General features: G+C 43.2%; 1 protein-coding gene across 2 annotated transcripts; it reads left to right on the forward strand.

Annotated features, from left to right (window-relative positions):
* Positions 1-2095: 2095 nt before the first annotated feature.
* LOC117522235 (transmembrane protein 275) lies at positions 2096-10505 on the forward strand. 2 transcript variants are annotated; one of them, XM_034183627.1, is made up of 3 exons: positions 2102-2184; positions 6436-6502; positions 9127-10505. In XM_034183627.1, exon 3 carries the CDS (start codon positions 9229-9231, stop codon positions 9847-9849), a length of 621 nt encoding a protein of 206 aa, XP_034039518.1. In that variant the 5' UTR covers positions 2102-2184; positions 6436-6502; positions 9127-9228; the 3' UTR covers positions 9850-10505. The 2 variants fall into 2 exon arrangements, with proteins under 2 accessions (XP_034039517.1, XP_034039518.1); XM_034183626.1 differs by lacking the exon at positions 6436-6502 and having other exon boundaries at positions 2096-2184.
* Positions 10506-11985: the final 1480 nt, after the last annotated feature.

Below are 11985 nucleotides of genomic sequence, written 5' to 3' on the forward strand. Positions count from 1 at the left end.
ACATGCAGATCCTCCTTGGATTTGCTGTGGCGACCCCGAGTGCAAACAAGGGAGCAGCCGAAGGGACTTACTATTTTCCTATTAAACTTTAATTTATTTGCCGTCTCTATTCTGTAATTTTTTAATTTGCCAATATTGCCGGCAGTCATATTAGTTCTTTTCATTCCCCCCAAAAACCACAATGAAAATATGCTTTATTCTTTACTGTTCTCAGCAATATTATATCTCAGATTTTTTTCTGCTTAAAGAAATAGCAATATGACAAACATGCATTGTTTCTGGAAAAAAGAAACAATTGCGAGTGAAAACTCAGTTTCCCAGCATCCTGTTCAAGAGTCAAAGGGTGCAAGGCTATGTTATGTATGTAACTGTCATTCATTCATTCATTCATTTTCTGCCACTTATCCGGATCCAGGTCACGGTGGCAGCAAGCCAAGCAGCTCATCCCACACTTCCCTATCCTCAGCCAAGTTAGAATCTCTCAAGCATGTCATGGGTCTCTCCATCCAGTTGGACATGCCTGGAAGACCTCCTTAGGGAGATGAGCAGGGGGCATCCTTAGCAGATGCCTGAACCACCTAAGCTGGCTCCTTTTGATGAAAAGAAGCAGCGGCTCTACTCAGAGTCCCTCTCGGATAGTCAAGCTTCTCACCCTGTCCAGGAGTGTAAGCCCACATCATTTTTCTGCCGCTTGTATCTGCAACCTTATTCTTTAAGTTATTACCCAAAGTTCATAGGTAGGGATGGTTGTGTAAATCGACTGGCAAATTGACAGCCTCATCTTCTGGCTCAAGTCTTTCTTCACAGTGAAGGTCCGGTGCAGTGTCTAAACATCAAGCGCCACCACAATCCATCTATCGATCTCACGCTCCAATTTGCCCCCACTTGGGAACAAGAACCCTGAGACACTGAAACTCCTCCACCACGGACAATAACTTTGCACTTGCGATTGTCCCATCCCAAGTGCAAGACCGACAGACTGAAAAACTCCTTTGCCCCTCAGGCCATCAGACTATACAACTCCTCACACTCAGGGGGAGGAGGAGTAACAGGAAGACAGAGGACGGGAAGGAAAGTAACAGTAGTAGCCAGTAAACCAATAGTGAGCAGTATTTCTGGTATTTATATTTTCAAATTGTTTTGTACTTTCACTTTTGATACTCTGTGTGTTTCTTACCCTGTGTGCTGCTATACAATGCTGCTGCAACTTCAATTTCCCTGAGGGACTCTTCCAAAGGGATCAATAAAATTCTATCTAATCTACCCTTTTCCAACAGAGGACCATGGTCTCAAATTTGGAGTTGCTGATCTTCAGCCTCGAACCTGCTCAATGCACATTGTAAGTCACCGACTGATGAAACCAACAGAACCACATCATCCACAAAAAACAATCCACATGGTCTCCACCTGTTTCTTATTGATCACTCAAAACTCCTGGACAGAATTAAATTGACGCCTTCAACGCTGCGATGATGAAATGAGTGAAACAACTTAAACGCCAAGGTTTACGCTCAAATATTTCCATGCATGGTGTTGAATTAACTGAGCGTTTTGCCCTTTTGCAGTTTCCATTGACTCACGAATGGCGGAATGGCGCACCTGCAGCCTCTCCAGAATTAATGAGCCTCATCGCTGCACCGCCAACCTGTGGCAGCAGACGTGAATAATACTGATCATTTCACGCTGCAAAGAAATAAACGTGAAATCAAAATATTTCCTGTGCTTTTCTTTGCAAAAGCAGCATGCACAGCGCGAGTAGGCTTTCTCACGCGCGCGCCTAACAGGTTCAGTGGCACTGTGGATGAGGAATCTCCGGAGGAGGAGGGGGAGGAGGATAATCAATGAGCTTCTGCGTTGCGCACCATGACGAATAAGTGACTGGCACAGACGGCGTTTCAGCCTCACAATGAGCTGCCAGCTGTCGCGTCTACATCAGGTTCGGCGCGCGGCGCTGCGTCCGGATGTCCGCGCGGGACCGATGCCATGTGAGGTCCGGATTTCGTCGTCTTTTGTCGGATCTCCTTTGGCACCGGCTGAGTGGCTGTCATGACTTGTGCCCTCAGGACCGTGAAGCCTAGACCGCAGGATTCATTAGTTTCCTCCTTTATGAGCCCGGAATCCGTCACCGCGCCGCAAATCCACACATGGCTCGATCTTTACGCGTGCACCATTTGGGCGTAAAAGGTAAGACAGTTTCATTTTATTTTGCAGATCTTTTAAACGCACACACATCTGTTTGAGTTGGGATTAATTCCTCACATCTCGTTATTTAGACTGTATTCTATATAGAAGAAGAGGAGGTTAGGTCTGATTGATCTAAAAATCGCAAATGCTTAGCTCCCTGGAGCTGAAATTGTATTTTATTTATTACAGCAGGGAAAAAAAGAGAAGATTCCAATGAATCGCAAAAGAAAATTTAACGCATAATTTAAATAAAAAATAAGACATTTCAGTGACATTTTCTGCAGTTTTTTTCCACATGCAAGACTCCAGTTCTTGAGTTGTTCCCAGTAAAAATAAAATAAAATAAAAATTATCACATTTTTTGGAATACTTTTGCCTTCTCTGTTTCAGTTGAGCTTGAACATTTTATTCTGCATTAAACTCCAGTATTTTTAGAAGTTTAGCACTGTTCCCTCACAGCGAGAAGGTCGAGGGTTCAATTCCCGTGGCCTTTCTGTGTGGAGTTTGCATGTTCTCCCCGTGTTTGCGTGGGTTTCCTCTGGGTGCTCCGGTTTCCTCCCACATCCAAAGACATGCGGGTTAGGTGGATTGGAATCTTTAAAATTGTCCTTAGGTGTGTGTGGAGGGGGGGTGTCTGTGTTTGTTTGTCTGTTTGTGGCCCTGCGACAGACTGGCGTCCTGTCCTGGGTGTACCCCGCCTCGCACCCCATGACTGCTGGGATAGGCTCCAGCCCCCCGCGACCCTTAATTGGACTGAGCGATAGAAGATGAATGAATGAATGACTGTGACTCATACTATGAAGTGTCACCCACCTGCAAATTAAACAAGAACTTAAACTCTTCAGCAGCAGCTTAAAATGAGGCTCAAAGGTCATGAGGTCACCAGGGTATGCGCAGAAACAAACCAAACATCTTTTTGTTGACCAGTTACTGTCTTAGATCCACAACCAAATCAGGTTCCAGTTCAGAATATAACATAAATTTGGACTTAGAATGTGCAAAGTGATCAACTGTTATTATGCCTGCAAACCAAGAGGAGTGCAAATAAACAGGTCTGCAAGGCTTTGGTGCAGCATACGGTGCTTAGACACTTTGCCGGAGTGCCATTTGGCCCCCAGTGTATAACTTAGTTATATTAAACTAATCTAACCTGAGTGTAACGGTACCCCTAAAGCACTTAACACCAACAGCCGATATACTGCAATTTATATATTCGAGGGTGAAATAGCGCAGGGGGAAGTGTCTCGCTTCCCAGGAATGTAAGGCGATAAAAGGAAAGAAAAGAGATAAAGATTTCTGTATCAGAGCCAAAGCGAACTTAAAATTTAATCAAGTGTTCCCTGACACTTTTCTTGCTCTCTCCCTGAATGGGCAGAGGTGGTCTAGAACCATGAGCCATCTGCTCAGCAAACAATATTCTTAGTAAAACAAGCAGGTACCTTCGGTTTCTCCCTTGTTTTCACACACCAGATTCGAGGTGGACGTGCATCTTTATTTGACACTAATTTTCTGCTGTGTGCCCTTCCTGATGGGACTCCGCATGACATGGAGAACAGGCAGGGGTGGCCTTGAACCAGAAACCTTGCACACTGGAAACAAACTTATTGGCTGCCTTCACCCCTCCCCTTAAAACATCCAGTCATTCATATACGAGGTCTTTTAGAAAACTATCCTACCTTTTTATTTTTTTTTAAAACTATATGGATTTGAATGATGTGCGATTACACCAATCATGCTTGAACCCTTGTGCGCATGCGTGAGTTTTTTCACGCGTGTCGGTGATGTCATTTCCCTGTGGGCAGGCCTTGAGTGAGATGTGGTCCCGCCCTCTCGGCTGAATTCCTTTGTTTCACACGCTGCTCAAGACGGCGCGTTGCTTTATCAAAATTTTTTCTGGACCTGTGAGGAATATCCGAGTGGACACTATTCGAGAAATTAAGCTGGTTTTCGGTGAAAAGTTTAACGGCTGATGAGAGATTATGGGGTGTTTCTGTCGCTGTAAGGACTTCCCACAGAACAGGACGTCGTGCAGCACTTCCAGGCGCCGTCGTCGGCCTGTTTTGACCTGAAATCATCTTAATTTAAGGCTTAATTCACCCAGGACATCGTGAGAGAACAGAGAAGATTCAGAAGAGGCCGGCATGAGGACTTTATGCGGACATTCCACTGTTTAAGGACATTTTGTAATGAAAGACGTGCGCGCAAATTCGCCGAGTCGTTTCCGTGATGACTCGGCGAATCTGTGTGCGCCGCAACAGGAAAAACACCTCCGTGTTGAAAACCATTTGTAAAATTCAGGCGGCTTTTGATGGCTTTCAACAAGTGAGTAACTGAGAAATTGTTTAACAGCTTGGGCATGTTCCAACTTGCCCGTTAAGGTTTCCATCGGAGGTGTTTTTCCTGTCGCGACCCCCCGCGGTCGGGTCCAGCCCGACATGCGACTCTGCCCGCACGTTCTTTCATTACAAAATGTCCGTTAACAATGGAATGCCCGAATAAACTCCTCATGCCGACTTCTTCTGAAAGTTTTCTGTTCTCTGACGACTTACTGGGTCAACAGAGCCTGAAATGTGTAAGTTTTCAACTTGAAACGGCGAGACGCTGCCGCCTCGAAGTGCAGATCGCCGTCAGGCGCCGTGGGCCGTCCTTAAAGCGACACTACCAGACCAAAATCTCTCATCAGCCGTTAAAATTTTTACCGAAAACCAGCTGAATTTATCAAATGGTGTCCACTCAGTTGTGCCTTACAGTTTTGAAAAAAATTTTGATCAAACAAAGCAGCAGTCTCTGAGCCATTCCTAAACAATGAAAAAATCGACGAGAGGGTGGGCGACTCCTCACTCAAAGACTGCCCACAGGCGAATGACGTAACCGACAGGCGTGAAAAAACTCTTGCATGCCCACAAGGGTTCAAGCATGTCTGATGTAATCACACGTGATTCAAATCCATATGCTTTTTGAAAAAAATAATAAGGTCGGATACTTTTCTAATAGACCTCGTATACCCATTTGCTCAAATTTGATGCAACTGGGGGGACAATACATCAATCTATTACAGGGTGACTCTCACTCACACCTATTGTCAATTTAAAGGGGAACTATGCAACATTTTTACCTTAATTTTGCAGTTTGGGAGTAATTGTAAATGCTAAATGAGTTGTTGGGGAATTAATACATGTCCCATATTTTCATTAGTCGACGGTGATGAAGTCAACAAAAATAAGATTGCAGATTTTCCATCTGGGGAAAAAAGCAGCAATTTGCCTTATTATTTTTGTTATTCTAACTCTAACCTTAAACCCGAGGTGCATTTCTGAAAATGTTACAGTGCATCCGGAAAATATTCACAGTGCTTCAATTTTTAAGATAAAAAAAAAACTTTTTCACATTGTCATTATGGGGTATTGTGTGTAGAATTTTGAGGGGAAAAATGGATTTAATCCATTGTGGAATATAAAGTGAAGCACTATGAAAACTTTCTGGATGCACTGTATGTGCAAAAAGCACGCTGTCCATGCACATGAAAAGTTGTCAGAACATGCAGATAATTTCAAGCTTCACTGTTCATATGATATCATGACAGTATGTTAATTACATTTTTCACCCACTGGGAAGACAACCACCAATTGCCTCCCCAAAAACTTCACCTGAAGCAGCAAGCTGGATTGTAGGACAAATTTGTCACAAATCTAAGATGTGCTTTTCAAGTGAAATTGCTGTCCTTTCATCCGTCCGTATGGCAAAACCTTCCACATGCTAAAACTCAAGAACCTTAAAACTCTCAAGATCAAAATTTTTCCACATTAATCACAAGGGGTTCAAGATCTGCCTGCAAAATAAATAACATAAAATAAAAATCATGCATTTATGACAGTTGGTAAATGCTTTTATTAAAATATTTTTTTGAAATGAATTTTGCATTTCAAGTAAATGGCAAGAAAAGCTGCTCAAATGTGCGTCCACGTCTCAACTGTTTTTTGTCATTGTGGAGGTAACTTTGGGCAAAAATAAGATGGGCTGACAGCCAAAAAGCAGTTGTGTCCCTTACCTTTATGGGCAATTTACTTGTTACTATGACGGTCAATAAATGGTATCTTATCTTTGCCTAGTTTAGTTTCTTGATTCATCCAAAGAATTATTCAAGATCCAAAGATTACTCTGGTGGTGATATATTACAGCAAATCATCACTTTGGTGAAATTGCTGAACCATTATGAGGCTCACTGATGATTTCTCTTTTGACTTGTTTCAGCACCAGTGTGGATGTTCTCAGTGGACACAAAACCATTAGTGATTATTAGATTCCAGAAGATGGCAGAGTAGTTGCATTTATCATTATTATTAGTATTATTTTTTTCATTGTGTGTACAGTAGTGTTCAGAATAATAGTAGTGCTATGTGACTAAAAAGATTAATCCAGGTTTTGAGTATATTTCTTATTGTTATATGGGAAACAAGGTACCAATAGATTCAGTAGATTCTCACAAATCCAACAAGACCAAGCATTCATGACATGCACACTCTTAAGGCTATGAAATTGGGCTATTAGTAAAAAAAAAAAAGTAGAAAAGGGGGTGTTCACAATAATAGTAGTGTAGCATTCAGTCAGAGTTTGTCAGTTTTGTGGAACAAACAGGTGTGAATCAGGTGTCCCCTATTTAAGGATGAAGCCAGCACCTGTTGACCATGTTTTTCTCTTTGAAAGCCTGAGGAAAATGGGACGTTCAAGACATTGTTCAGAAGAACAGCATAGTTTGATTAAAAAGCTGATTGGAGAGGGGAAAACTTATACGCAGGTGCAAAAAATTATAGGCTGTTCATCTACAATGATCTCCAATGCTTTAAAATGGACAAAAAAAAAGACGCGTGGAAGAAAATGGAAAACAACCATCAAAATGGATAGAAGAATAACCAGAATGGCAAAGGCTCACCCATTGATCAGCTCCAGGATGATCAAAGACAGTCTGGAGTTACCTGTAAGTGCTGTGACAGTAAAGCCCCGTTTACACATAGACGGTAAGAGCTCCCGGAAGCGTCCCAGAAGAGTTTTTGGCCGTCTTAAGGATCAAACGCCGTTGTCAACGCCGGCACTAGGGGCGTGGCTTAGTTCCGGCTTTACCGGGAATCGTCGAAAAAATTATTCAACATGTCGAATAATTCCGGGAGCGCTCCCAGAGAATTTGCGTGACGATGGAGACAACGCGAACAATGGTGTTTGATACTTTTTAATCGCCGTGTCATCCTGCTCCTTCCTGTAGTGCTGCAGTTTACACCGCCGTAATTGGCGGCCGGCGTTGTATCCCTAACCAACGGCGTGTAAAACGGCGATAGAGCCCACATCGGCGTCCTCAAAGGCGTTATAACCGGCGACAGAGGCAGACAAAACGGCGGCGCTAGCGGACAGTACATTTTAAATGTTTTAAACGCCACCTCCCGGTTAACGGCGTTCCAAACGGCCGATAGGCGGCAGTCAGTATAAAAACACTAGTGCACTGCATGCAGGCCTCTCACTCACGGCCAGCTCCAGATATTTTTGCAGAGAAGCTCCAGTATGCCTCCTAAAAGTAAATTAGCAGTGGCAAGGACTTACCTAGAGGTCTGGTTCAGAAGCAGAGGAGAGCCCTGTAGTGGAGACGAGCAACACGTTGAAGAGGGGAAAAAGGAAGGAGAATAAAAGGCTGAGAGATGAGCTCCCTCCCCCTGCATTGACAGCTGCTTCAGCCTATTATACTCTGGGGGCGGTACCTATATGCAAAAGTTCCTGGAGTAACGCAGGATTTGCCTGGATAAATCCAGTGGTACACAGGGCATTATCGGTGGCAGCAGAACACCGCCATTCTCACGCGCATCTTTTAACCTGCGATTGTAAAAGATAGAACTGGGTATTAACCCCCGTTGCCTGATGTGTGCCGGATGCTACAGCGTCAAGACGCCACTTTATTCGGCGGATTTACCAGCGTTTTATCCGCGCATTTGTGGCTAGTATGGCGCTCAAAATGCCGGCGAAATGCTCTGCCCCTTTCCACTGCGAAAACAGCCGGAACTACTGCGAATTTCGGTCTACATACTGCTGTGTAACCTGGGCTTTAGAAGACGCCTGTGTGAAGCTAATTTATTTGCAAGAATCCCCCGCAAAGTCCCTCTGTTAAATAAAAGACGTGCAGAAGAGGTTACAATTTGTCAAAGAACACATCAACTGTCCTACAGAGAAATAGAGGAATATTTTGTGGACTGATGAAATTGTTCTTTTTGGGTCCAAGGGCCCCAGACAGTTTGTGAGATGACCCCCAATCTCTGAATTCAAGCCACAGGTCACAGTGAAGACAGTGAAGCATGGTGGTGCAAGCATCATGATATGGGCATGTTTCTCCTACTATGGTGTTGGGCCTATATATCGCATACCAGGTATCATGGATCAGTTTGGATATGTCAAAATACTTGAAGAGGTCATGTTGCATTATGCTGAAATGGGTGTTTCAACAAGACAATGACCCCAAGCATACTAGTAAATGAGCAGAATCTTGGTTCCAAACCAACAAAATTAGTGCCTCGCAGATGTGAAGAAATCATGAAAAACTGTGGTTATACAACTAAATACTAGTTTAGTGATTCACAGGATTGCTAAAAAAGCAGTTTGAACATAATAGTTTTGAGTTTGTAGCATCAACAGCAGATGCTACTATTATTGTGAACACCCCCTTTTCTACTTTTTTTAACTAATAGCCTGATTTCATAGCCTTAAGAGTGTGCATATCATGAATGCTTGGTCTGGTTGGATTTGTGAGAATCTACTGAATCTACTGGTACCTTGTTTCCCATGTAACAATAAGAAAAACTATTCAAAACTTGGATTAATCTTTTTAGTCACATAGCACTACTATTATTCTGAATACTGTATGTGTATGAGACATAAACTCATACAGCTGTTGTCTGTTGTTTGCAGATGAAAATGATTTCTCAGTGTGAACTGGATAACATTGCCATGGGGACCCGTTTGAACTCGGGTGATTATTAGAGAGAGAGAGAGCAGCCTGGAGGCGGCGTCATGGTCATCACTGATCGGAACGCCGCTATTGCTGTTCCTAAAAAAGAGCCACAGAAAAAGAAGAGGAGGAAGTCCCGCCCTCATGGCCTGCCCTCTCCGGCACTGTGCTGCACCTGCGGCCTGTGCATCATGCTGGCTGGACTCAACATCACACTGGTGGGAGCGTTTGCCTTCAGCACTCTGGTGCCTTCTGCCAACCCTCCAATCATCATCGGACCTGTGCTCCTGCTGGTGGCCTTCTCCTTTTTTGGGGCCTGTTGCATGTGCAGCCGACTTCCTCCTGCCCACAGCTCGCGCAGATCTAAGGTTGGGGGCAGGTGTGGGGGGTTGATGGGACCAGGCGGGTTATCCGGAGGGGCGGCGTTTGAAATCGAGACCAGCGAGCACACGCTACAGGACACGACGGCTGTGCAGCTCAGTCCCACGTCTTCTCCTGGATCATCCAGACCATCCAGTCCAGAGAAAGAGGCTCCTGGTGCCGTCGATTCAGCGACGTGCAAGCTTTTCACCATGGTGACCAACGGCCCACCTCCTCTCTCTGCCGCTGCGGTCTACTCTGTCTCCACAGCAGCTGGAGCGGAGGTGAAGCTCAACCTGCCACGTGAGGAAGTGATCACCTAGTGGGCGGAAACTGGTCTAAGGATGGAGTCCCAGGTGTAAATATCAGCCCGTCCTCTAACGTTACATGGTGCCATTCTTCTGAGAGTGTCAGCTTTTGGTTTTGTGCAAACAAATGGTAGTTAGCATGCACAGTAACTTAAACATCCAAGTGTTTGTGGATCCTGAGTTCTGGAATTCAAATTCCTACCTCTCTCGTGCTGTCGTTTGTGATCTTAAGGTGGGGCATTACCAATCTGCATCAAATCGTCGCGTACCGTTCCCATTCATTGGTAAACGTGTGATTGTCGCGTTAGCTGTCAGAAAGAGCCTGTGAGACCACTTCTGGAAAAGGTCGGTTTGTTCGGAAATAACGAAAGGTCAGTCATGAAAACCGGAGTTTGAAATATACAACTGCATCTGTGGTATCGTTTGACATTTTGTGTGGCATTCTCAGTGTTGAACTTTGCTGGGGGGGGCATCAAAAATTAAAGGTCACAGGGATCCCACAGCGATATTCTCCCACCTGAAATTTTGGGCGATTACAGTTTAATAATCAGAGCAAACACTCATAATTTCCAGTTAATGCGTGTGTCAGGAATGACCACAGTGATGTAACATGTTTCAGTAGGTTACATCAAACTGATGCTGGGTTGCAAAAGCCTGAAGCCATAATAAAAGTGTGGTGGAATCATCTTTGCCATGTCAAATCCCACCTCAAACATCCACTTACAGCTGGAATTTGAACCCACTTTGTTGTCAGCAGCTATTTCAAAAGAACATGAACGGATGCCAAGTCAGTTTGAAGAGGAAGGACATGGGCCAATTTTTGGTGTGTATCCACATTATTAGAGGGATTTTACTTTGATCCTGAATCTTTAAACCTGATCCTAAAATAAGATATCTTTAATATCGTTGCACAACACAATGAAATTTTGTTGGAGCCATCTTCTAAGTGGCAAAATAATAATAATTATATATATATATATATATATATATATATTTGATCTCTGATCCTTATTAATTTGATCCCGTCAAAGGGTCAATGTCAAGCAGACAGACAAGCTACAATGAAAACAAGTAAGTAAAGCAATCAGCAGTCAGGATCAAAGTTCAGTGATCAGGATCAAAGGTAAGGTTCAAAGGCTCAGTGAGATAGATGTCAGGAGCAAAACTCAGTGATCAGGACAGAAAGCCAGGATCACTAATCTGTGAACAGGAACAAAGACCAGCAACCTGGATTAGCAAATCCCTTTGGCTCCTTCCTCGTTTGTACTCAGGGTTGCCATAGCAAATCTGAGGTGGATTTGCATCTTCAATTGTCACAACTTTATGCCGGATGCACTTCCTGATGCAACTCCACATTACATGGCGACATCTGAGAGGGGTGGGATTTGAACTAGGAACCTTCAGCACTGAAACAAGGGCACTTACCACTTGGCCACTGCTCCCCGTCAGCATTAAAGGTCAAAATCAAAGATTGGTCATCTGAATTAATGGCTAAGATCAAAGATCAGTGATCTAGATTAACAGTCAGGATCAAAGATCTAGATCGAAGACTAGGGTGAAAGATGAATGATTTGGATGAAAGTTAAGGATCACAAATTATGTTCAAAGACTGGTCAGGATCAAAGATGAGTGTTCAGATCTCATGCTTGTCTATCCAGACAATGAACTGTATCTGGTGTGCAAATGTAGTTTTGGACACTTATAGTGCACTTAGTGTTTGGGTTTAATTTTTTTTTTTTTAAAGATGAAACAGTGGAGTTTTGATGGAGGAATGAACTTTGAGTGTCTTCGTAGTTAATTATTGTTGTGATGGGAAAGTCAATCAGACCTGATGACATCACATTGGATAACGCAATTACGACTGAATGTTTAATTATTAATGTTCAAAACAGTGTTCATTTTGGTTTCATTTCATCCACACTCCTGACTATGAGTAAAACTAAACCAAAATATATGGTCAGAATTGACACCGTTTCAAAATTTGTGTTTTTTTTTTTTCATGTTTTAAAGTTACAATTTAACAAGTTTCATTCCTAATGAAACACACTTAAGTAAACTGACTTTCACACACTGCAGTTTGACCCAAAAAAAAAAAAAAAAAAAAAATAGAAAATGTGTCGCACGTTGGCTGTTTGTTGGCTGTTTAAAATT

Source organism: Thalassophryne amazonica, chromosome 12 (assembly GCF_902500255.1).
Source record: "Thalassophryne amazonica chromosome 12, fThaAma1.1, whole genome shotgun sequence".
Lineage (NCBI taxonomy): Eukaryota > Metazoa > Chordata > Actinopteri > Batrachoidiformes > Batrachoididae > Thalassophryne > Thalassophryne amazonica.